This window comes from Styela clava, chromosome 7 (genome assembly GCF_964204865.1).
Source record: "Styela clava chromosome 7, kaStyClav1.hap1.2, whole genome shotgun sequence".
Classification (NCBI taxonomy): domain Eukaryota; kingdom Metazoa; phylum Chordata; class Ascidiacea; order Stolidobranchia; family Styelidae; genus Styela; species Styela clava.
This window is the reverse complement of record NC_135256.1, coordinates 14,664,213-14,691,040: the sequence shown is the minus strand read 5'-3', so window position 1 is coordinate 14,691,040 and position 26,828 is coordinate 14,664,213. Positions and strand designations below refer to the sequence as shown.

Genomic DNA, 26,828 nt, shown 5'->3' with positions numbered 1-26,828 from the left:
AAATTACGATTTAGGAATACGGAGATGGTAATTTTGTTTGTTATTTTACAGTAAGTATATTGAAAGTGATTCATTTATACAACCTCAGGTGATAAATATTTAGAATATGAATAAATCTTACCTTTATGACAAGCAGGTATTTCTACGAAAACACCATCATGTGTACAAATTCCGGTATTTTTTCCGACTAACGTATATCCATCGTCACAAGTATATCGAACTGTTTCTTTGACTTGGTAAATTGATTTTGATGGGCGTAGTAATAATCCCTCTACTGGTGGTGGCTCACAAGTCGTTTCCTTTATTTTGGCTAAATGATTTAAACGTTAAACTAACGCACAAATTAAATTTGGTATTATCTTCGAATATAACAAATACGCAATAACATCGAGTCAAACTCGATAAACTTGTAAATGCGACCATTTCGTATTTCGCTTAGTCTTGTGCGTGAATTCACATAAAAATAATGACAAACTATGTATAAAAAGAAATAGTCGTTGTTTGTCGCACATGTGACTCATCGAAATACTATATACTTTTTTGATAAATATCCACAGCCTACTGTATAGTAGTTTTCATGAAAGCCGTTATACCTGCCTCCCATGCTTTTAGTCATATGCATGAATGGGACAAATTTCGCAATTGTTTTTATTTGTTCTACGCAAAAAGAAACTATCTTATTATCCTAATAATGAACCAATACTTACGAACACACGAAAGCGCTCTTGCCGGTGGTGCCCACGCTCCAGTTCTCGTACAGAGGGTGGTAAAACCGGACGAATATTTTGATCCACTGACTAACTGATATCCATGTCTGCATACTATTGTGAGCTGGCTACCCGCTCTGTACGTAGTGTCATATCCATAGCCATATGACGCCCCAAAACTACCAGGACTTGTTAATAACGCATGTTCAATTTTTGGCTGGTAACAAGCTGAAATGAATTATGATGATTTCAATGAAATATCATTCATTCTGCATTTCACTAACTAACATAAGTTCATTTTTGCTTATATATGTAGATTATGTATATGGTAGGATAATGTTAATAAGGCTAGTCTTGATAGCGCATCAGATCCAACCATACAAATTCAACCAGAACGTAAAAATTGGGCATTCCCAGCAGATCAGGGAATATTTCTGCCATCAATAAACAGGTGAAAATCGTCGTCAAAATTAAATGATTGATTCAAAACAGACAAGCAACTAGCGTTATAATAACTAAGTTATTATCCGAATTACCTATTACAGTAAACGCCTAGAAATTCATTATTAGTGAATAAGATAAATAAAATACTGACTCACCATGTAGAAACGTTGATTTAACTTCTAATATACTTATTGTCAATAGAAATAAATACAGCATTAGCCGGTAAGCGACAACCATATTGTTACGCTACCTTGATCTGCAGAAAAATAACAATCGTAACCAAAAGCTTCCGATGCAGACAATTCGACTAATTCGGTGAAAATGATGAAAATACAATGCAGCAAACATATATGTAGATCGAAACTATATAATTTATTTCAAAAACTCTCACGATTCAAAACCCTGATACTGTTAAAATAAAAAGATATTACACAGGTGTTTTAGTGTAATTCAAAATACCATGCAATTTTAAAATTGCTAAAGAAACATTGTCAGATTTTTTTGGTATTCATAAAAATGGGTTTGACTCAGAAAACTTCGTTTTGAACTAAATTATCTTGAACTACAATGATATTGTAAATATTTTACTTTGAATTGTTAATAGCGTGTTTTGTACACCGTGACACAAAGTATTTTGAGGCTTACTAATTATCACGACATTGCAATCAACCAGGCGCTATTACGACAATGATCGAATTTAATTTTTCTTTATTACAGGTGTCGATAGAACGAAACCATGAATTGTTTACGTAAATATTGGCAAAATCATTAGTTTTGATACTTTTAGCAATAATTATATAGTATCAGTTACATTTTTATGTAATAGTTGCACGTGGAAAATATTCACTTTATCCCGGAATGGCTTAAACATGTAGTAATGAATAAATTACTTTAGTAAATTCTAAATAAACAAACTAAAGTTTTTAGTTAAATTAAACAGTTTTTTTCTTCATGTATACATTAGGATATAATTACTACGTGTTGTACTTTCCTCAGTCGGCGTAGCATCGTAAAATGACGTCACCAAGTGAAAGTATCTAACAGGTTCACAACTATGCTAATTGTTTTCAAGTTCCACAGCCTGCACACGTATATTTTTTAGAAACTAAAAAATTTCCCGAAATTTTGAATACATTTGTTTTTCCAATTGGTTTCACAATCATTTCTAAAAATTCTCATGTAAAGTATTATTCCAAGTTTCAGTGGAATTTGAATTTGAACAATCGTCGAGTACACACAAATCTACGATTGTTCTACTTTGTTTGAATGTAACCTGGTATGAATAGACAATTGGTTATCACGTTAACTATGATGGTGTAGTATGTTAGATATCTGGTGTTCAAACCCCATTTCTGCCAACTTACTCTGAGAGTAATAAACGGTAAACAATGCCCAGATTCGGGATTCACGACGGCATTGTCTTTATTGACTTATACGTTGTTATAAGTAAAATACTCCATAAAAATGCGACAAAACATATCGAAAAGTGAATATATCAAAGCATTTACCTTATTTAAAACGTGGATAGTTAGCAGACAGTTTATCATTTGTTAAGTTAGGTATGTCAACACGTTGTAACTGTCATATAGGAATTTAAATATTGAATAAATGGTCACTATTGTTACGTTTAGTCTCTTTGAATAGGATTGAAAAAAAAATATGATTGACTTATTTTTGTGAGCCCAATCCCATTCTTTCAAACAATGTTGTATTATTCGGGTCATACTTCTACCAAGTCTGAATATCGTTATGCCAGTTAATTTGTTTTAATCTACCAATATGAGAAAAAAGAACGGGTGATGCGGGAGAGAAGGCAAATAGCTTATTTTTAAAATAAATATTTTTTTGGATATAAATATGGCCACATAACTTAATTTACCATGTGCCAAAGGCTGGGAAATAAAGTAATCAAAGTAGTTCACCTTCAACATTTTCAATTGGATTCAATATTGAATATTATATATATAATTAGTAGTTGTTGCAAGAATTAAAAAGCAACCGTCTGAGTATCACAAAATTCAATAGGCATTGGTGTTGTATAAATTGTGACGAGAAGAAACCGAAATTAAATTTTAATCTATACATTTTAAACGGCGAATATTATTCAAACACTCTATTTTCGTTCACGCTTGTTATGTATAAACTTTCATGGAAATGGGCAAAATTGTGTCGTAATTATGACGTAGTCCGAATACATAAAGAGCAGCATATTACCATAAAATAATTTTTAAAATTTCAGTTTTTCGTTTTGGTATTTTTGACCTAATTCGTCTGGAGGGTAGCATTTTTATTATTAGATCAACTATCATATCTGATCCTCCATCACGGGTAGATTCTATAGATATTAGTCTCATCATGTTCATATTTTGAAGCATTTTAAATTGGGTGTACTTGTGTATTAATTTATCGTTATCTGATAAATTCTGCCAACCAAAAAAGGTAGAACCTAAATTTTTTATACTTCATCTAATATCAAGTCAAACTCGACGAATTTGTCAATGCGTCCGTTACGGCTATTCCTTTTTATACATAGTTATACTACTATTCGGAGTAAATAAAAATCAGAGAACTGGATGGATATCGAATTATTTTATGAATCTTGAGTTCATATATACAATATTACACAATTTTTGTACGTTGTAGAAAGAAACAAATTGACCAAAGGAAAATAGGGAATTTTCCTTGAAATACGATACCGCATAGCATATACACTCACATAAATATCTACCGCCTGGGTGAGGGGTACTTTGGGCTAGACGGGGTACTTTGATGATCTCAGATATTTCAATGACATTATCTAGTCGTGTTATCAGAATCGTACAACCGCCAAAATACAATGATATGGGCGTCTAGCATTAAGCCGAATTAAACTGTATATTTATCTTCCATAATGAATGACCATAAACCTCATTGTTTAAGTGGACACGTGTTTGAAACCTAGTTTATGCCTTCAGGGTTTTGCACGCAAATGCATCAGTTATACAACCATGACGTCACGTTTAAATTTCTATTTGATAGAATTTTACCTAAACTGGTTTACCATTCAAATTTTACACTTTGAGAACAATAGATTGGAACTTTTATATATATATATATTTGGGGAAAACATAGACAATTTACCGCAAGCTGCTTGTTTCGCTGAAATTTAAGACAATTCGCGATGTCTTTGGTGTCGCATTCAATTTCATGTTATTGGCGTAAGTTGAATATTTTTTCAATGTCAACGATTGAATACTTCAGTTTACCATTGACGTCCAAATAGCAATAAATAAAACGAATACTAATTTTATTTTGACATCTATATGTCCTAACTATGTATTAATTTTTGAACTATTGATAGCAGCTGATCTTATATCAAATGGAAATTAAAAGTTTAATTCCTGTTCAGGCTGATACAAACTATGCAGCGAGCGAAAATCAATTCCAACGCCACGTTTTGACTACTTCTAAATCCGAAATATTCACTTTTTCCGAGACTAATAATATAAGTGAAATTTAAACGCGCATGAAATATGGACAGTGGCTATAGCCAATACCAGTGATATTATTCTGTAATATCAGCAAATACCAATATTACGCAATAAAATGGTATAATTTGTTACACCTTGACAAATTAAATATTCGTCAAATTTAAAATATTATCAACAGCCTACACTCATTGTGAAAATCCACATTGGCAATATGGTACTGAGTAGTGAACGGACTTACTAAGAAGAATTTGGCCGAGTCAAACTAAAAAAAAAGCTAAAATTTGTGCCAGGGTTACAAAAGCTAAATACTATCAGTTCTGAAATAGATCAACGGTTGATGAACATAATACGATCAATAGAGGTTGTCAACTAATGAAGTTTGTATCTATTGCATCTGATAAAATCAAACCTTCTGGCTATAAAGCATAACAATAATCCTCGTAGAAAGTAAAAATGACGAGTTTTAAATACTTAATGACTAACATCTTTGATACAAAAACTGTTTTCTAACTTCAAATGAGTACCTATGTACAACTTAATATGGATACGCATATTTCTCTATTCCTAATTATATGGATCTACGCTATCTATACTCGTATTTTTTATTTTTATATATCTGAGCTCAAAAATAGCCTGAAATTTTCACAAGATTTTATATTCTGATACAGTAGATTTATGCAACGATTAGATCATTTGGTGTTTTCTTCGGGCTGTACGGTGTTTACATGCTACATATCGTAAATTTGTACAAGGCTCTGTCTTGGTACCAATTCTTAAGATTGTTTATTTAGCCCGATAAAAATTTACATTTTAAATTACGAAATCGAAACTGCGAAAGGCAAGAAACTGCAAATTGTTTTATATATAATTAGGTTGGTAAATATACGGCGGTTTAATTGGATTTTTAAGAAAATTAAACATTTTTACGTGTTTCAATCGCTTTATTATTAAAACCCCTTAGTTTAAATTTCATAGAAATTAATAAATTATATAAATTTGGCCAAGTAAAAAACGTCCCATTTTCTATCAAAACCAGATAACTCTAACGTACGTTTACTTGACCAGGGCCAATGTCCGGTGTGAAAATTTAATACATTTTTTAAAATGGTTTTTAAGTAATTTTTTTTATAAGCTGGAGATTGCATATTTTTACTGCTGTTTATTCTGCAACCGGAATTTGTTATGGGTACGCAAAATTACACGAAAAGCCTGTATTTATAGTGAAATATTCAATAAATGCCCTAAGGAGGAGTTTCCAGTAAGTCGTATATTGCATAAATGTCGAAATATTACAGTTAGCTACTAGACAATACTTCGGTGAAAGGTTATCACGTGTTATTGCGGTCTTTGTGACGTTGTAAATTCTCTGTTCAAAATATCGTAAGGTACTGGGATATTGTGCATTGGCATACAGATTCTTTTCTCTTCGTGTAGTTTCTAGGCTGAATTCTTATGTGGCCGTTGCAAAAAGAATTCTTGGACGAGATTGTATTAATGTTATAAATATAACAAAATCAGAAAGAGATAAATCGTAACTCTAAACATTATGGTTATTATAATATTATAGAAATCCTGTATTTATAATTCTACTTTCCAATTTTCATATTATTTATTAGGAGTTAGACATACCATTACCAAGTTGAATATCGGGTCAAGCTTCAATAACATTTATGCACACATACCTACACCAGTTGCTACAACTCATCTATTTCTCTAAACATTCTTCACATTTCGGACAATGATACGCTATAGCGACCATACAATTATTCGACACGAAAGGTACATATGGATCGTTTTGTTACTATGTTGTTGCTCTAATTTTTATTGTTGGTATTGGTATTCTTATAGCTTTTCTTTTTCATTAGTAGACCAAATGCTTTGAAATTTTCAGTTGGTAGAAGCTTGTATTTTTCACTAGATGGCTAATACTTTTATTTGTTTCAAAAAGTTCGGTGGGCTCTATTGGATTCGATTTTCGTGTGGCATGATGTCATCAAAAATTGCGCATCTTGTTGCGGTTCTGAATTTGCGATAGTCGTGAAGATTACGGCACCGATGCATACCCGTAATACTTCGTTTTTGCCTTCGTGTCCATACATTTGAGCCTCGCTCTCTTGTAAACGAGAGCGGCAAAACTGCCTTCTTTTATGTATATAAGTTTCAAATGCGTTGGTGTTACAATACTCAAGCCACATGTCTGGGCAGACACAAAATCGTTTTGACACTTTATTTTGTTTTTATTTAGTTTAACTGAAATCAATAATCTGATATTTAGGAATGGGGAGAATAATAAAGTGGGAAAACACTTCAGAGTAATTAATTGAAAACGTTTTTATATTAGTTTGTACCATTTGTTTTCAACTCCGGTTTTCTCAAGTTTAAATTCATTTTCGGAAGTCTATATTATTACCGTGTTTACCCGGAAATAAGACCTAACCCGGAAATAAGACTTAGCCTGAATTTCAAAAATAATTTCAATATAAGCCCTACCCTTAAAAGAAGAACTAGTCAACAACCGAATTTTTTTTATTTAGTCGATAGCAGGAAATCTATCCTACGCGTTTCAAATGATTGATAATATATGTTTTGCAGTTATTTTGAACAAAAACGTGTTATTTATAAGTAAAGGTATATCTGTATCCATATTTTGTATATATATTTGAAAAGCTCGTAATTCTCTACTTCGTAATTTTGTTTTTGATACATAAAAATATAAGACATCCCCCGAAAATAAGCCCTAGTGTTATTTTTCTGAAAAAAAATTCAAATAAGACCCAGTCTTATTTTCGGGAAAACACAGTATATGTATATTGTTTGAATATAATCAAATACACCGGTTTAATATAATCATACAATGGGTGTGTGTCTCTGGTATTCTCTGACCCTCTGGTGGTTTGTTTCAAATCGTCGGTTCACAGTATTTTTGATTGGCATGTTTTATGATAACAAATATAATCATATAAGAAAATCAAGAGGCATAGTGGTTACTCGAGTCTCAAGAATGTTTACTAGGGTTCCACTCCACCAAAATGGTTGAAAACATAGGTTTGTACACACACTTCAAACATAATTTTATGTTAAAATCCAACTAATAAAAAGAGGAAAAGCTCTTGCTGGTGTGATTACAAACGTTCAGCTGGACTCACCGCCAAAAGCGGTATAGGTAAAATTCCCTATGGCAGGTAAAATGGACCACACTTCCATCGATGCACTCTGGGTATGAAGGCATTGGGCTGGATTCCAGGTGTATCGAACTGATCCGCAAGAAAAAAAATCAGCGATTTTATATGCTACGACGATAAAGGACACAGTTGTGAAAATTTAAAATCATCAATACAACAGCATATGTGTTACTTTATTCAGTGATTGAGTATAATTATTATTTTTTCATTTATTTTTTTGCGTTTTCAATTTACGCTCTTTTTAGTTTGTTCGGTCATAGTTGATCAAACTGCTTTTGCAATAACTTCCCTTTTTTTAAATATTCTCCATAAAATGAAGTAGTATTAGTATCCGAACCAGGGTTTCGAACTCGTGGGTGAGCTTGTGAATTCAGTTTTGATTAATGTGAGTTCCAGAGCATATATTTTTACTCAATATGTACCATTCAGTCTCTTTTTCACTATGATAGATGAAATGTAGATAAATAGATAACAATGAAATACAGCAAGTCAATATTTTCTTCAGTTAAGATGAATTAATAAATGACCGAAATTACGCTTGCACATTTATGAATAAATTATTGTTCTATAACTCCACCTAACGGTAGCTATCTCACCATATTTTTAGGGGTGGAGTCGACATGGGACAAGAGTACCCACGAACGCTATTCAGATCAAATCTTTGATGTCGTTTCCTCATAATGACAGAAAACATTAAAAAAAATGTATATAGAAAGCACCATATCACCTCTATACATATAATGAGCTAGCAGTGGTTCTCAACCTTTTTTCTTTCGTGGCCCGCTTTCTCAGGCAAGGGAAAAACCACGAGAAAAAAAAAATTCCTTTCGTAAAGATAGGTTCCACTTTAATAATTTAAATGACATTAAAACGGCAGTATCATTAAATCAAATTTTGCGAATTTGTCAATAAGTCTAGCACTTTTTAATAGAATTGTGACTAGGGCTGGGCATTTCGAATCGAATATTCGAATCGTATCGAATAGTAAATTATTCGAATCGGTTCAGAGCAAAATTTCGAATCGCCGCCATCTTTTTTTTTTTTCTTTCCGCCAATGATCGATGTAAATTTCTCAATTTTTTTATTGAAACCATATTTTATCAACGCAATTCCGACATATGACTCTTTTCTGTATTGAGCTATTGATGAAAACGTGTTTTTTATTATGTGTGAACGCTCAGCAATCTGCCTAGTAGGTGATGTATTCTATGTTTTCTGTAATTTTATCTGAGTCTGAGTGACCTAATACGATAAGAAATCTACATACAATTTTATAACTCCCAAGTATTCGAGATTCGATTCGATTCGAAAAAATTATTCGATTCGATTCTGAAATCATCAGGTATTTGGATATGCCCAGCCCTGTTTGTTACCAACCTCAAAATGTTCCTGTGGCCCAGCAGTGGGCCATGGTTTATAGTTAAGAAGGCCATATATAAACATTACATACGGCTCAAAAAGAACAAAAAACAAAAATGTAATTTATTTCAATAGCTAACCTGTTCACTGTGTCCAATAAAGCAACATTTATATTAACGAGTAAAAGGTTTTAATCCGGTCAAAGGAAAATAATTTACTCATTCGAATACACATTTTAAATTTTTTTTAATCTAGAATAAATTCCAAATTGGGTCATGGCATGGGCAAAAAAATAACCTAATGATACAAAAAATATCACGCACATCTAGGCCCTTGAGCGCTCGGTGAATAAAACACTGTCAAATTTTGCCTAGTGTAGCATGTCCCATTGAACCCCCGTCTACTGTTCCCCACAAGCGCCAACATTTTCAAACTGCTCCATGTCAAGTTTATAAAGTCACATCCACTCGCCAACGTTATTAATATTTCACAGTGGACTAAATCTAAAAATGCCAGAGAGTGGTTCGTCATATTGGAAAGGCTATAAGAGAAGAAAAAAAATGAGATGGCGAAATTTTAGTTTGAACCCTACAAAACCAATTTCACCCCATAGCTTGCGTCACTTTTCACGACCGCTGCTGGTTTGCTGGGACGTCGTAACTCACCGAAAGCGAAGCGCTTGGCTGGGGTCGGCTGCTTCTGTAAAGTTGCTGGCACACGCCAGAATAACTATTTTTGCGAAATACCCTTTTTCGTAATAATTTTCGCTAAACTGTCTGATTGATAACAAGCGTATAATTACTTTATGCTTAACCTAGCAGTTGTGTGTAATTCAAAAATATTTGTGAAGATTGGGTCTTGTTCTTAAATTTTTCTTTATGATAAGGGGTGTGACTATTAGAGTGTCCCTATTCGCGTCTCTAGGTATTTGCTTTGAATAAAAATAGCCAGGCTTTCTCATATTTGTTTCTAGTTATGCAATCTAATGCAATACCGAATATCAACAAAAAGCATACTTGTATACATGTTTGATTGGGTACGTAGGCCCGAAAAAATCCAATGGTGCTTCGTTTTTTTGTAGTGGAATACCACAATACAATGTTGCTATGTCTAATGTAATTGCGCCACCACGCGGCAGTGACAATAATATATGCCAATCTGATATATTTTCGACAGAGCCTTCGCTTATCGCCCAACTGCGCTCTTACCGGTACTGGTGTAAATTGCCGCGGCGGTTAGACTTAATTTGCAACTTCCATTTGAAGATTTTGAAGATTTAGACAATGAATTTCAATGTTGGTCTCATAGGCCACCAAACTAGATTCGACATTACACGGTATACCACTTTTATTGTTTTTCAAGACCTGTCTCTCTTTCCAAGAACTTCCAGATACATTTTCCAAGAACGTAGAAAATTGACTTTTTGTCCTTTGTATACTTTTCGGCACAATCACGTTCACTCATTCTATTTGCGGTGTGTGGCTTATTAAAGTGCCGGTATGCTCCTATGTAATTATTAGCTATTTATGTGTAGTTGATAAACCTGACATTAAGTAATTGTTATATTATGCAAAACAACAAGGCGGAATGCTCTCAACCAATTAAAAGCAATATATACTAGTCAAACACGATTTTAAATATGTCTATATGCCAATAACACGATAGCGGCTCGATTATTTATTTTTATGGAAAATGGTTGAGATGCTGGTTCACCGCCGATAAGCTAATGGATTACGTGGGCAGACGGAGTTATTGTTAAATTCATTTTCTCACACGTATGCAATATTCGGATTTGCAAAACGTCTGATTTTTGTGACTTTTAAGAAGTAGCCTCAAAATATAACTTTGTTGCATTGCATGATCATATTTGATTATGGTAATCGAGCAAGAATTTAAATCTTTTTTTCTTCATCGCGAATATCCAGATGAACGCTGTTAGATACATAGTGAGGTAGTTTCATATTTGAAGAGGTGTTTGACACTTTTTTTGGACAACTTTGAATAAGGTTGAGAAATAACAAGAACAAATCTGAATAAACTCAAACTATAGTTATTTTTAACAGTGAATTATTTGTACCCGACAAAATGGCCATTTTTGTCTTTGTTCAACAATTATAGGACGAAATAAAAAAAAATATTTGGATTACATACCAGAGTGTTATTTTGCAACCTCAAGCAATTCTAATTAATTACACAGTAAAACTCTAGTTTAATGTATCGACTTCGCCGCTGCAAATCCATATAGAAATTTGTCTGCTGCAAAAATTGATTCTAGAACTGCAGCTTATTTCGATTTACTTAATTGCATTATGGGTCCTTATAAGGTATGTTAATGGTCCGGCTGTTGGAAAATACCAGCCTACTAATTGAAATGCAAAATTTCCACTTTGTAATTTGCAAAATACTGTTTAATTAACTAGACGTTAAACACTCAATTTTGTACTTGACTTTTGTCTGCATTCGATGATTTGAACCGAACAAAAATCTTTGACGTTAAAACTATTATCCACCAAAATTGGAATGTGGAAAAATAAATTAAACCTACAAAAATGCTCTTCACAACAATAATCAAAAAACACATTATATTATTTTGAAAAAAGATAACATTTACACAACAAAGCTCACGTGACTCTCGTAAACCGACATATGTAATGGCATCGTTGATGGTGTAAAAAAATTATCAAAGGAATCGGGAAACAACTTTGATGAAAGTGAAACGCCGTTTTTAACAGAAATAAACAATCCCTAAAAATATTATTTATTGTCTTGATACATTATGGAGTGAGGATATATAAAATTTTTCATTTAATACGCATGAAAGATCCATCTCATATCATAATAATCAAGTTGACCATTGATCTAGTACGCTCGGGCAAGTGATTCAAATCAGTTCAATACATATTGAAATATCTATAGTTCATCATTTAGAATAGATTTACGGAGGTGAAACGCCTATCGCAATCTCTTCAACCACGTTACCATTCAATTATGTCTCATCAGCAGAATCTATGAAAACAAGAGATGTAATCATTGTTTGGAAGCTGAGTTCACTCTTATTTTGTTATTGAGTAATTAGACCTGCTTGGTGGCGAAATATTAATTTGATAATTTCGGTTTTAAAGTGAAATATGTTCAGCTTCAAAACTATTAATACACCACAAGAATTTACTTCAGCGCGTAACCGCAAAAACTATTATATTATTAAATTACTGGGTTAAATAATTCACAGTCAATCATGAAAACTTTCATATTGTAAAGATTTTGAAAGTAAAAATTGTTAAGATTAATTGCTAAAATAATCCCTGTGAACTGATTTGTTGTCATGTATAACCAGGCATCGATATGAACCCAAAAATATCGGGGAAAATAATAATAAGATAACAAAGAGCTAAATGTGATAAACAAAATGTATTCACGCCAGTGCGACCTGTGTCTAATCATACTTTGCACTATCGCAGTTTTTTATTCTTAGAAACTAGCTGTTCCATCTCACTTGTAAGTTTTATTTTGATTCAAGTAACACGAACTGCTGATCTTTGCCGGTAGGCTATTGATTCGATATTGTGGCAGTTAATTTGCTGTTATTACGTCATGAATGCGCGTAGCAATCAATGAGATTCTAATATCCTTTCTAGCAAATCAATCATTCGAATTGACCAATCTAGGTGCAGGTAGAACTTCTACCCATAAAATAAAACATAAATAAGGACACGTGTCAAAATAAGGACGTCTCTTAGAAAGAGGGACGGGACGCTATGGCAGCCATGTGTATACTAAAACTCGTAGTATATAGTAATATAAAATATTGTTACTTGAGGGTGTGAAATAATACACATGGAATAGTGACATTTTAAACCGACTTGAATTAAAGCTCAGATGCTATGAAATGATAAGATCAAAATTGTCTGTTTGACATTTGTGGACAGACAGGAATTTAGTTTCGTGGTAGTACTCAACGAGTCAACAGTACGAATCAATTAATTCCAAACGAAACTAAGCTAAACCAATGAAACGATGAAAAGCTTATTCATGTTTCGCATTCTCGAGACAAAGATATGGTAAATGAAACATTAAAATCACCTAAAAAAATCTTGCACCTTAATACATTGTCGAACAAAAATTCTATTAAACGTGATAGCTTGAGAGAAGAATTTTTAATGAGAATAAGAAATCTTATTTGTGAAACACGACACAAGTATTAATTATTATAGTCTAAATTTTGTTTGACGTGTTATCACAAATGCCATCATTTTGAGAAATTCTTGAGTTCAATATAACTCGGAAAACGAATCAGAGTTGAACAACTTTTACATTATTTAAGATATTGAAAGTGAAAATTATTGAGATGAATTCTTGTGCAATGATTCAATATGTAGTTTTGACCGTTTTAAATATATATGTATATGAAACTTTTTGCAAAACACAATTTTGCGATGAACTTTAGGACGAATATCACTGAAATATATTCGTCAACAAAATTTGTAAGACCAAATACTATTCTTAGAATAGTTATAATTTTGCCTCAACAACCTACGCCATGTCTGACATCATATATTCAAAAATAAGTTCAACATAAGTTGTCAATTATTTTAACGGAGTGCCCAAAAAAATATCAGTTCCATTCAACAATACTATTAACATGTTGGCCAAAAGTGTACGATGACTGAAAAGTATTATGTTTCGATATTCTCTCGGTACTCCCGAAGTATGTGAACCCAAAAGGCGGACACCGGAACGTAGTGTGTGTACCAGGTTAGGGTTAGGCCATAATTTCAGGTACAAATACTACAGGAGTCACTTGGCTAGTCCCCAAACTCGTAATAGAACTAAAATAAGGAAAATCGGAATTAAATTATGGCCTAACCCTAACTTGGTACACATACTACGTTCCAGTGTCCGATCTCGGTTCATATCCTTCGGGAGTACCATTTTCTCAATTTAATTAAGAATATGTCTTTTGTTTTCAATTCTTAAAATTTTAATAAAAAGTGCATTGTCTTTTATCGAATAAATGAGTATCAAAAAGAAAAAACCAGAAACAAAATTAGGTACATTGTTTTGAAGTGTCTTGTTTAATTGTAATCTATCATAAAGGTAATGTTAATTCTGTTTATATATAATCCAAAATCTCATTATCCTGCTGTTCAACGGGCGGGTCCAACATTTTTAATCTTTTTTGACGAATTAATTGTACACGATTCGAAACTTACGTATCTTTATCGACAATTACGTCTATACATGAAACCACTATTGGGAGAGATGGTATGGTGACTAACGTCAACGCCCTAAAGGTCAGGATAAAATGTTAAGCTAAGTTACTGACTTAATCAATTCTCGCAGCAAATATTGTAATTGAATAGACAATCCTGTGTGAACTTACATTTCAAGTCAGTTGCTACCGCGAGAGGATTGATTCCACTAAAAGCTATTCATTGGCCGCAGTACCCTTGACCTAACCTTTGAACTTTATGGATTCTAATTCATTTTGTCGCACAGTTTTCATCAAAATTTTCTACTCAAAGATGAATATTAGCCGGCCGTTATATAAAGCACACTATAACCCAATTTTTACTTTGGTATTGTGTTGTCTATAAAATATTCGAGAAGCGCATCACTTTATGCCAACAAAAATATTTGGCAATATTGCTATATTACATTTGGTATTAGCGTTGTTATGAGCATATGAACATATTCTTAGTCGCCACCTAATTTTTAAATCACACGGCTCTGAAATCTTTAAAATATCCAACGGTAATTGTAAATAAAAATTTTATAAACGGTACTTGCATTAACACATCCGGTTGTTAAAATTTGGCTGCGGTTGCAACCAGTACAAGCTGTTTGTGTATTTTGCTTCCATTATTTTGATATAAAATTTGTCGCTTTGATCCTCTGAACAATCGCTTCCCAGGCGACAAATGATCTTCTTGCAATTAAAATCCTTTTTAACTGTAAAATACAAGTAATTATAAGGTAAATCCAATGCAATGAAAAACAAAATTCAAATAAAATAAAAATATCCAAAAAGTCATAGTGTTATAAAATACGTACAAATTCCCAAATATTTACAATAATTTGTTTTGAAGATTCAGAGAATTATTTGGTACGACATTAACACTCGAAACCATAATAATGTGCAGCTTTCTTCTCTTCGGTTTCGGATGGCAGAGACTGGTAAAAGACCTTTTTAATCCTATAACTACGAAACTAAGCAATTTTTGCCTAATAATGTTTTGACGAAACAAATCGAACTTAAAGGTTATAATTGTGATTGAAACCTACTTCTCATAAGAAAATGCGATGATCATTTTGTAAAAACAATTTAGAAGTGTTTCCAACAAGAATTTGGCATCAACAAATTGATTATAATTTTAAATTAGTTCTCCAAAATGTAATCATATTTAATTAACGAATACAATAAATTATGTTGAAGAAATTAGTTTAATCTGAATGAATTGTTATATTATAGTGATAACGTTAGAAGACAAAAATCAGTTGAAATTGTATAAGAATTTGATCGAGAATTAAAAAGGTAGGTGTCTTGTTTGAAATTAAGTAATAAAAACGCTGCGAACAATTTTGAGGGACAAAACCCAATAAGTTTTTAATTCGGAACATTTTACGTCTTATATTTCCTAATCAATAAACAAAATTCATCACTTTCTTTCTAATAAGATATATTTAACAATAAAGATTTGTAATATGATAACATTCATTCAAGACGCATTTCATTCATTTATTCGTGTTAAAATTAATTTTCATGTTACTATCATGTAATACTTTTAAATTGGATCCAGTTTTACGCAATTGCTTACATTATATGAAGACAGATACTTTAATTTTGAACCGGCTTATCGGCTTATACTAGCGAAAAAGAAATTAATCTGAATTAATTTTTATTCCACGTCAGTCATCTTGTTGTAATCTTTGCATAGACTCTTCTTGTATTTTGTAAATGGGCTAAGATATCGCCCGAAACAAGGTTGCTAATTAGTATGAAAATTTATTTTTTTTCACAGTGAAATCAAACCATTATTTATCAGCGTTTTTTTTTTAGATTGCAACCGATGGTACAATATCACCATCCAACTGAAAAAAATTTGAAGTTTTGTAAATTTAATTTGCAAATACCAGTTACATTGCCATTATTTCAAAGGTTTTATGAATCTAGGACACTTTTGCTTGAAAAATTATAGATATTTTTACGATCTAATGACTCGACAATTGCTATGATCTTTCCTTTGGCATATTTTAGAATAAGGTTCATATAAGTTTTAATTAAAATAAATCATTTAAAATTACATAATCTAATATAAACAAGTGCATAATTCTATGTTCTGTTTGACTCCTTCAACTTTGGTTTCAACAAAAAAAATTCAAAATCTTTGACTCGGCCCCAGGCAAACATTTAAACACAGACCGGCGCCGCTTTGAACGAAAAAGTTTTCATCGCTAATACAATTTCTTTTCACTTTTAAAACAACAAAAATTCGGGTATCAAGGTTACCTATAGAAATTCAATTTACAGAGTATGTAATAAAATGTAAGAAATAATGAGTCAAATTTATTTTTTATCCTATGTAAGATATTTTGTGGAATAGAAAAATTAACCAAAATTACTTTTTAAATAGCTTCACTTTCCTGCTGAATATTATACAAATAGATTTGAAGACAAAAAAGTTATGCTCTGCTCGATGGACTAATATTACAGCCTAAATACCTTCAAATCACAATCAAAATTTTTTTGATATCCAAAAATGATTCTTTTTAATTTAAAAAAATTCAAGACAATTTTCAAAGATTTGAAAAAAAATTGATGGCAAAAATTAGAAAATTTAGATATCATTCGTCACATGGCTATATTTTGTCTAAACTCCAATGCAAATTGACATTACTTGTGAATTCCATCGCCCCCCATTTTTAAAGTTGAAGTTTTTATAATTTGCTTGAAATAACTGCAAAAACCTAGTGTAAATCTATGTATTTTGTTACAGTGCACGTAAACAAATTGAATTATTGTGGTAACAGCACACGCATTTATAAACAGAAGTCATTATAAAAATCAATCTATCGATCCAATTCAGGTTTGGTAACCCAAACTGAACTTAACTTGGGGGCATTAACGTCGTCAGATTGCACGTTTGTCGCGTCACATTAAATAAACGCAATTAAAAATCAAACGTTAGGTTGTTGATAGATTAGAATATGTACAAATTTGAAACGGGTTTTAACATAAAAAATTGATGTATTAATTTGAGCATTGATATAACTCTAAATTTCTATGACCTCTGAGATAAGTTAAGATTTTGGTGGTTTACAATTTACTTACGGCGGTAACAAATCACGGATAAATCTTCTTCATTCCTCTTTGAAATAAAAATGTAATCGTTTCAATCAGATAAAATTCGATAATTAGTGGATTTTGTCCGTGTGTAACCACGCATATTTAAAAAAAATTGCCATCAGCGCTGAATTTATGCGATGAATAATGCACATTAATAGCGTAGTACGAGTTAATAAGTTGGGGTATTTAATGCAATGATAAATATTCCCGGATATGCTTAGAGTCTTAGACGATAATGTTGCAATCCTCAAATTGAAGAGTAATTACAGTATCATATTAATTTAAAATTTATATTATCATAATTATATTTAAAAAATTATAATTCAATTTTCTTAATGAGTCATTTTTAAAATTGTGCAAATAAATACCGAAAACAAAACTATTATAGAGCAATTTTCTGGCTAATTATAGCAGATTGGTCAAACCGAAATTCGGATCGTTTTTTTAATAATACAAAAAAGAAAAACGAGATGTACGATCGGTAAATTAAAAAAAATAAAATATGACGTGTCATTAGTACCTTTTTCACACAGCCCGCCTTTTTCTGCTGAAACTCCCTATATAAGCTCTGCACATAAGAAGAAAATCATCTGTCTCGAAGGAGAGAAACAGTTGGAGAACAGAGAAATCTTGAAATAAAGATGAATTCGTTACTAGTTTGCTTCTCGGCGACCATTGCAGTGATATCTGCTACAGGCAAGTTTCTTTAAAATAAATATTTTTTTGGTTTTATCCGGCCTTTCCATAAAAATCAAAATACCATAATCGATTTACGTGCAAATATTTTATGTACGTTTTCATCTGCCATGATGAAAAAAAAATCATTCAAAAAATTCATTTGAGAAGATTGATTAAGTTGAAAGCTAAATATCTTTACTTTATGCTTATGTAATGCAATATAAAATTTTAAATTAAAATACGTTCTCGTGTATAGGACTTTTCGAATCGAGAATGAAATAGTTCCGAATTAGCAAGTCTAAAAACAATTAAACGAGTTATGTCATTTATTTTTCAGGATCACAATGTCAACCACCTCTTTTGGGCAAATATCAAGTTCTGGACCCTGAACTTCCATTCTATGTGACCTATTACAAAGTGCACGACATCATCACCATCACGTGTTCAAAGTTATATTTGTACGATTCAGTCGATGGATCATTTGTGCGCGGAAACAAGTTGACTGCCAAGTGCGCCGGTAGAGATAAATTCAAACCAGAAATTCCAGCAGGAAAATATGTCTGCAGTGAGTTTTTTTTTACCGTTATCCTTGTTGTATTTTTCTTGATTACTTTGTCCTTGCAACAATGTTTTAATCGTGTTAGAAAGTAATTCCAGAGAAATTCTATATACCGCTTATAATGTAATACCCAATTATTTGTTGTTGCAGAGGAACGCGAGGCTAGCTGTCAACTGAAATTAAGTCCAAACTTGGTTGCTGATCCAGACCGAAAAATTTTTACAAGAGGCGAGTCCGTAACCTTCACATGCGATGGTGCTAACTACTTATCCGGCGTACGTAGAGTGAAATGCGGCAGAGATGGAGCGTGGAGTGATCGTATTCCATTTTGTCTACGTGAGTTAAACGCTTTAAAGTTTTTACATTGCTTCTTGCGTACAAATTGTGGTTTGCAGTGACATTAGCTACAATCAATATAATTGAGTTGTAGTGTGAATCAAATCATAAACCAATACAAGCATATAGCTAAATATCTAGTTGGCATTTATTTATTTAATGGCGAGTACTTAGCAAATTAATTTGTAACTTACTTACCTTATTATAAATTTGTCTTTTCACAGCTCTCTGTAAAAAACCAAAACAGCCGTATCTAATTGTAACCGATGACGATGATTCATACAGCGGTGGAAGCATCAACCTTTCTTGTGAACCCAAATACAGATTGATGGGCGAATACAAACGTTATTGTGAGGCAAACGGAAAATTTGACCCCCCGATTGAGGATAATCTCTGCATGAGTGCGTAAATGGTTCAACTAATACATACATGTCTTTGATTGCGTGCTTTATTTACTCAAATTACCTCAAAACAAAGTCTCAAACTTATCAAAAACAAACTCATCAAAAACTTTGAAAGAGACTATTGACTTTGCAATCGACAAAATCTGACAATTAAGAATACATTTATTATTGTTACGCTTTATTCTAAAAGTACTGCTTTCCAAAACGATAAAATTTGCTTTCTCCTCGCATATAACGCGATTGTGCATCGACTGTAAAGAGTAAGAATCGCCGTTGGTAGGGAGTTGTATATGATAAAAATCGTTTAATGAGATATAAATATGAATGAGACATCGCAGATGGGTTGAAACCTATTTTATTAATCATGTTATATCTTATTAGTTATCATCAATTAACAGCGTTTCTGAATATTCTAATTGTTTTCAATGTCAGTTCGAACTGTTTCATATTTATCGCTTTTCCCATCAGGAACGGGCTGCAAACCTCCTCCAAAATTCAAGAATGGAAAGTACACTCCAGGACCAGGATATGATAACTGGTATGAAGAGTCGGATGAAATCAAATACGAATGTGATGAATATTATTATTTGGATGGAAAGTATAAAAGAACTTGCTCACGCTCTGGCAAATTCATTTTTGGAGAACCAAAATGTATCGGTAAGAATGTAAGATTATCTTGGGTAAATGTATATATATTATACAAAAATCTGTTATGGTAAACCAAGTGCTATATGAGTAAATATATAAGATGATTCGTCACCTTTAATAAAATTTCTTTATTTGACAGAAATTCGTTGTGATAAACCGATGGAAATTGACAATGGTGATTTCTCGCCAGTCAGAGACGATTACGCTGTGACAGATTCTGTTACATACGAGTGCAAAGTGAATTATAGACTTTCAACAAAGAGCGGAAAGAGAACATGTGTGCAAAAAACTACAAAAACAGCAGAATTTGAAACGGAACCTTCGTGCATAAGTAAGCATTTACGGATTTAATTTCCAATTCAAATATGTTTTACTTCTACACTAGTCTATCTAAATACAAAGTTAATTACAAATTGTAAATCAAATGCTCAAAACAGGATGCACGACTAAGAACAACTGCCACTAGGTTAAAAAAAAAAGACAAAAATGATATTACAATAATAATTTTCAATCAGGAATTGAATGCGACAAGCCAAAGGAAATTAAATACGGATCTTTCGGAAAGAAAAAGAATTATTACGTTGGAACAACGGTAGAGTACACTTGTGATGATGGTTTCTACCTGAAAGGAGAAAGTGAAATCGAATGCTTATTGAATAAGGATAAACTGACTGCTGACTTTGAAAAAGAGCCAGAATGCCGGCGTAAGTAATAAACTGTAGTTATCGCCTAGGATTAGAATGCAACTGATGTTAGAGTTGAAGATGCCGATATGCGATATGACCCTATCTGCACCCTGTTATCGTTTATCCAAAAACACTATAAAAAATCTTCAAACAGTGCGAAAAAATAGAAAACAAAAAAATCGAGACCTGGGCACAATGAACATTTGCTTTAATTTTTATCATAATTTTATTTTTAGTAATATTTAAATTACCTGAAATGTATATTCTGGGATAACATATTTAAGTTGTTCATTTTGAGTAAAAATTTCACCTTTATTAGGTAAAAAAATCAAATTATCTGCCTACTTCCCGAATCGCTTATTCAAATATTTTTACCTAAATAGTCCAATATCATGTGGACATCATATAGCATTTCATATTTTGTTAAAAATATTTTCATCGAACTTTGAACTTTCAATAGATGGTATCAATATCTGCCTTCATTAACACTCCATTATGTATTCTAATAGCTATTCTGTGCGATAAGCCAATGGCGCCAGCTAAAGGAAGTTTCAGCCCGGAAAAGTCGACTTACAGACTGGAAGAGTCGATAAAGTTTATGTGCATGAAAAACTATTATTTGGATGGACCCACCCGCGCTACTTGCGTTGAGGATACCAGAACAAAAGGAAAGTTCACAAAATTCCCGAAATGCATTGGTAAGATGAATTAGAAGGAAGATTACGCGAAATAACGGTGACTGTGGATTTGCACCCACGTACATTAGAACCCATACATTTGCACCGATATATCCGTAGGTTCAATCTATATGCGAGTGATAAAATCCAAGGGTTAGAGTTAGTATGGGTTCAAATATCCGTAAGAGTCATATTTAGTTCATATATTGATTTGTTGGCGTAAAATGGATTCAGGTGAACAATCACCATCTTATCAGGTAAATGATTATTATTATTAACTACCGACAAAATGAATGAAATACTGTCAGGTAGTCATTTTAATTTGCAAATCAGTTGTTAAAAAACTTTAACCATTTTCAGAGGTTCGTTGCGATAAACCAATGGTTCCAAATAAAGGCTCAATTGATCCATCCGAAGACGATTACCCCGTCGGCGCTGATATCACATATTCATGTGACACAAACTACAAACTTATGCCCGAAGACGGTGGCCGTACTTGCACACTTCTTTCAGATATGAAATCAGCAAGCTTTGGCCCTGGAGCAATATGTGAACGTAAGTAACCATTCAGAATGACTTGTTGCAAATAGATTGCAATTATAATTCTAGTAAATCCATAGCAGCCAACGTGGGAGCTTGTTATATGGTATATACTCTATTATAAGGATTTCATTTAACGTACAAGCAGTACGTTTCACACTTTAACATAGTTTGAGTTAGGATTCGTTGAATAAAATTCTATGCAGAGAATAATAAAATAATTCTACTGTAACCACAAAAAAATGAATCATTTGTACCACTATAAATATCATTAAATATCTGTATCTTCTATTCTACAGGAATTGAATGCGATGATCCAATGAATATCGAAAACGGCGACTTCGACCCGTCACCTAAAGGACCATTCACAGTCGGATACGTTGTAAATTACAAATGCAAAAGAGGTTACAAATTCTCGACTAAATTTACAGATTCAACATGTACACTTAACAAAGATAAACGGAGTGCGGATTTCAGCAAACGACCGATTTGCGAAAGTAAGAGCTTTGTTAAAGTAGCAAAATTATTGTCTCTTATATAATTCATATCGTTTTGACAACAATATAAATCGAATTACAAAGAACAATTGTTTATAAAGCTCATTGAAAAATGTACATTTCAGGAGTATACTGTGATAACCCCGGAAAACCAGACAATGGTGATATCACTGAGAATAAAAAACAATACGTTGTTGATGAAACTGTCACATGGAGCTGTAAACCATGCTACCAACTTGTTGGAACCGTGACAGCAACTTGTCAACAAAACGGTGAATTCGACAAATCAAAACCAACATGCGTTTGTAAGTATTAGTTCATTTACTATAGTGAGCACTGAGAAGAGTGTAATTGATTTTATGTTGAATGCAGTTGATAGGTTCGATAAATGAACAGCTTGAACAAAATAAATTATGCTATGACCAAATCTTATTATTCATTGTTCAATCTACAGTGAGAACGTGTTCCAAAAAAGGAATTTACGTACCGCTATATGCTGACTTCTCTGTAAAAAAAAATAAATATACCTGCGGAGAAAAAATTACTTACACATGCCACGAAGATTACAATTTGAATGGTGACGACTACGCCGAATGTCTTCCCAGCGGAAAATTCTCAAAGATTTCTACCACATGCGACCGTAAGTATATCCATATAATTTTTTTATTATTCATTTAATTAAAATAAGTTGGTATAACATCAACAACTATAATATATTCAATTCAGACTTTGAAATAATGTACCACACATGTTTTTATCAAGCATTCACTGTGAAATCTATTTAAATTTATTTGGATGTAACAATTATCGACAAGCTAGGCATAACTATACTGCTGTTGAAAGTTGACCCAAATCTAGTCCCATAATCCAAGGGCACAACAAGCTGGGTGGGCCTATCATTGGTGTAGAATTTTATCTGGAAATATGGGAGTATGATTTACTTGATGATATATACAATAAAAATTACAATGTGTTTTTATTATTATTATTATTTTATTTTTTTCAATTTACTATTTTCATTTTGCAGTTATCACGTGTGCTCGTCCCATGTTGAACCCCAAAGTTAGAGTAAGTCCAGACAAAGAATCCTACGCTGTTAAGTCCGAAATCACATACTCATGCAAAGGAAACTACAAGGCCTCTACAGACAAGCTTACTGCAGTCTGTCAACATAATGGAAAATTTTCTCGCCCATCACCATATTGCGAGCGTAAGTTTACGATAATTCAGTGAATAAAATAGAACGCAAAGCAGACATTCTTGCAACATCATTTCTTGGAAGTATCTATGCTGTTGTTGTTAAAAACGTATTGCTGTAATTAATATATTTTTGAAGGATAAGAATCGTACTGATATAGAAATTAATTATGACTCAATTTTTTTTTTTCACAGTGATAACATGTGGAAAGCCGCCCATTCCTGAAAACGGAGCAGTTATCGACTACAACCCACTCAAACTAAAATACCAAGTTTACGAAGGAATCGAGTATATTTGTAATCAATATTACAGTTTGAAAGGAGGAGACACCAATGTTTGTGAAGAAAATGGATCATGGAAGAATTCTGCACCGACGTGTAAACGTAAGTACATTACTCCTAACTGCCACCTTTAATTGATGAGATTTGAAAATAGAATCTTTCTATCAATACCGCCCGGTAACTCCGATATAAATACAAAAATTAAAAATGCGAGTCACATCATCTATTAATCTTTAATGTGATGACATTTTTTTTTCTTTAAATCTAACTCTAAGTTGTCGTAGTGTCGTGTTTACTGGTATATGAAAACAATAGTCACATCATAAACCAGTGGAGATTATTGTTAAATTGTTTTCGAAAAAATTCAATAACATTGCTGCAATTTCAGCACCGGTCTGCAAGCACAACTGCCATATGGGACAAGTGTACGGACGTCCGTGCCAATGTGACTCAGGCTGCGTGAAACGAAAAGATTGCTGCGATGATTACAAGAAAACATGCCGTAAGTGTTGCAACGATATATTACTTCAGTTTAAGTAAAATAGGTGTTTGATACATCAAACTGTTTGACTTTTTTGACCACGTTGCTCGAGTATAAAAAGCACAGTCAAATAAAATTTCTGACTAAGTAAACCCTCTTACAGTAAGTAACAATGAAAATTGAAATATAATACTTTTCCCTAATTTCCTGATTTTACTACTTTCTATAATTGATCAAATAATTTGCCCAAAAATAAACTTCAACTGTTTTGCCACAGAACACATCAGTTGTAAAGATAGATGCGGCCAAATGAACTATGGATATTGTTCCTGCAAACAAGACTGTTTAGAAAACCGTACTTGCTGTAAAGACTACCTGAGACAATGTAAGTGTGTTCAATTTTACAAGTGCAGTTCAGTTCATTTTCAGTTCGTTAAATATTTTCATAATTCCGATATTATCAACTCTGAATTTGAATATTCCACTTTATTCAGGTCCAGGAGAATGGTACTTATAGAAGACGATATTCATGAAGTTAATTACCCGGAAGAAACTGAAGAAATGATTTTTTATCGATCAGCAGTTGTTGAAAAACAGTTTTTCATCTCCAATTCAAATCATGTATATTTGTTAGCTTTACCTGTCATTTAATTTCATAATTAGTATGGTGGAATATTTGAAAAATATAGTATTTGCCAACATGGGCACGGAAGCATTACATATCCACTTTCATTGCAAATAAAAAACAAAATCAATATGTACTAACATCTTACGTAGAAATAGTGACAGAATGGGTCGCCGGGCGCTATAGACAGATATTATGAAACTCAATGGTATTATACGCATCGAAGCATTGAATCATACCGAGAATTCGATGCAGTGTTTCATAAAAACAAAATCACGCGGCAAGTCAGTACGAGCACTCTATACATTCGTAAAATTGTCATGCAGCCATCAGGAGGCAAGTCCCAAATACATTCCCTGACAAAACCTGTGTGTCTATAGACGAAGTAATGGATTGATTATAGGAAATGGAACAGTTGAAAATCACATGTTAACCTTTTCCAACCTGTAAATTTCCAGAAATAATAATAAAAAACTATATTCCTACACTTGCTCAGATTTAGATTTAAGTGCAGTTTTAAAGTATAAATTGAAAGTTTAGTTTCAGATTATGAAGCGAGACGAGACACTGAGACAGTTTAAATCTTTAATGTCGTGGCCATGTACACGAATTACTGTTTAAATCGGCATTTTGAACCGATTATAGTAATCCGATTTGCAAAATCCGAGCACGATGTCAAACCTGTTTTAGCGACCTTGTTTTATCCTATGCTATGCGATATAAAAATATCTGTAACTTAAGATGATTGTTTATAAGCAAAAATATACGCATTACTAGTAACTACCTAACAATCGCAAAATTGAGGAAAAGGTCTTCTTAGCATTGTTCTTGGGAAAACCACACTTACATGCACTTTGTCAAATAGTCAAAATAAAACTGTTGTTGCATTTATTTTTATCCAGTCATTATTTAGCATATGATTAGATTGGGGTATTGTGGTCAGTGTGTAGACCTTGGGCAAACTCTAGATGACCACTTTACAAAGGGTGTAACAAATTTGGCAAGCTTATTAATTAATGACTTGGCACACATAATGAAAGTGTATTATTTTATAGGATTAAATGGTCAAACGCTTTTCATTAGTTCACACATATATTTCCCTCAAACAAATTGCAATAAGTTATCATGAATACAAAATAATAATATTTTAGTCAGATATTTGCATGTTCCAAATTCGTATTTTGATAATAAATTAAAGTCGCTGGAAAATTTGCGAGTCTTATTTTAATACAGTCAAACTAAGTTAATGCCCATATTCTTAATTAAAATATTCGCTTGAGCCAAACATCCTGATAAAATAAATATTCGATTAAAATGATGATGTTCCAGTTCAGTAAAGTAACTATTGTCTTAGTGTTTATCAAAACCTTATGTATATGTCTCACGTTTAATCTAGGAAATTGAACCGAGCTTTAAAGTATTACCAAACCACATTAATCTATTATAGGAATTCTATATTAGTTATGCTAAGTGTCAAAACTGATCGAATGAGCCGAGGCTTGAAAGTTGCTTAAAGTCAAGTACCCAAAATCTAATCTTTTGGCCTTGCATTCCGGTGACTGGTACTCAGTACTTCTCTTCAACGCCGTCTACCGGACAGTCGAACATATACGATCACTCCAATACAAATATTTACCTTTTTACGTAAACTATGAGTTACTAAAGCAGAAGTACAATGCTCAGACATATGGACACCAAGTTCGTGCATCTGT

The 26,828-nt window shown here is 32.6% G+C and overlaps 2 protein-coding genes across 4 annotated transcripts in view; one reads left to right on the top strand and one right to left on the bottom strand.

Moving 5' to 3' along the window:
• The window catches only part of LOC120327528 (CUB and sushi domain-containing protein 1-like), a 33,103-nt gene extending 31,579 nt beyond the window's left edge, over nt 1-1,524 (bottom strand). The window contains exons 1-3 of one of the 3 annotated variants that reach the window (XM_078114556.1): nt 1,307-1,524; nt 708-935; nt 122-310 (exon numbers count right to left, since the gene is read on the bottom strand). In XM_078114556.1, coding sequence (XP_077970682.1) covers nt 122-310; nt 708-935; nt 1,307-1,388 — 499 coding nt within the window. In that variant the 5' untranslated portion in view covers nt 1,389-1,524. The remainder of the gene's footprint in view (nt 1-121; nt 311-707; nt 936-1,306) is intronic. The other 2 variants (XM_078114555.1, XM_078114557.1) reach the window with 2 other exon arrangements.
• A 16,608-nt stretch (nt 1,525-18,132) lies between these two features.
• LOC120328608 (sushi, von Willebrand factor type A, EGF and pentraxin domain-containing protein 1-like) lies at nt 18,133-25,248 on the top strand. Its single transcript, XM_078114419.1, has 17 exons — nt 18,133-18,202; nt 18,522-18,749; nt 18,894-19,079; nt 19,304-19,480; nt 19,952-20,140; nt 20,271-20,462; nt 20,647-20,835; nt 21,327-21,515; nt 21,855-22,049; nt 22,334-22,531; nt 22,657-22,836; nt 22,986-23,171; nt 23,559-23,741; nt 23,924-24,112; nt 24,399-24,512; nt 24,769-24,876; nt 24,986-25,248. Exons 1-17 carry the CDS (start codon nt 18,148-18,150, stop codon nt 25,006-25,008), a joined length of 2,781 nt encoding a protein of 926 aa, XP_077970545.1. The 5' UTR covers nt 18,133-18,147; the 3' UTR covers nt 25,009-25,248.
• The last annotated feature ends 1,580 nt before the right edge of the window (nt 25,249-26,828 follow it).

What these genes read in the sequence shown, in the direction of transcription:
- LOC120328608 (XM_078114419.1), top strand. Translation starts at nt 18,148, where the DNA reads ATGAATTCGTTACTAGTTTGCTTCTCGGCGACCATTGCAGTGATATCT. An exon ending in TGCAGTGATATCTGCTACAG is followed by an intron (nt 18,203 to 18,521) that starts GCAAGTTTCTTT and finishes TTTATTTTTCAG; the next exon opens with GATCACAATGTCAACCACCT. An exon ending in TGGAGAACCAAAATGTATCG is followed by an intron (nt 20,141 to 20,270) that starts GTAAGAATGTAA and finishes TTTATTTGACAG; the next exon opens with AAATTCGTTGTGATAAACCG.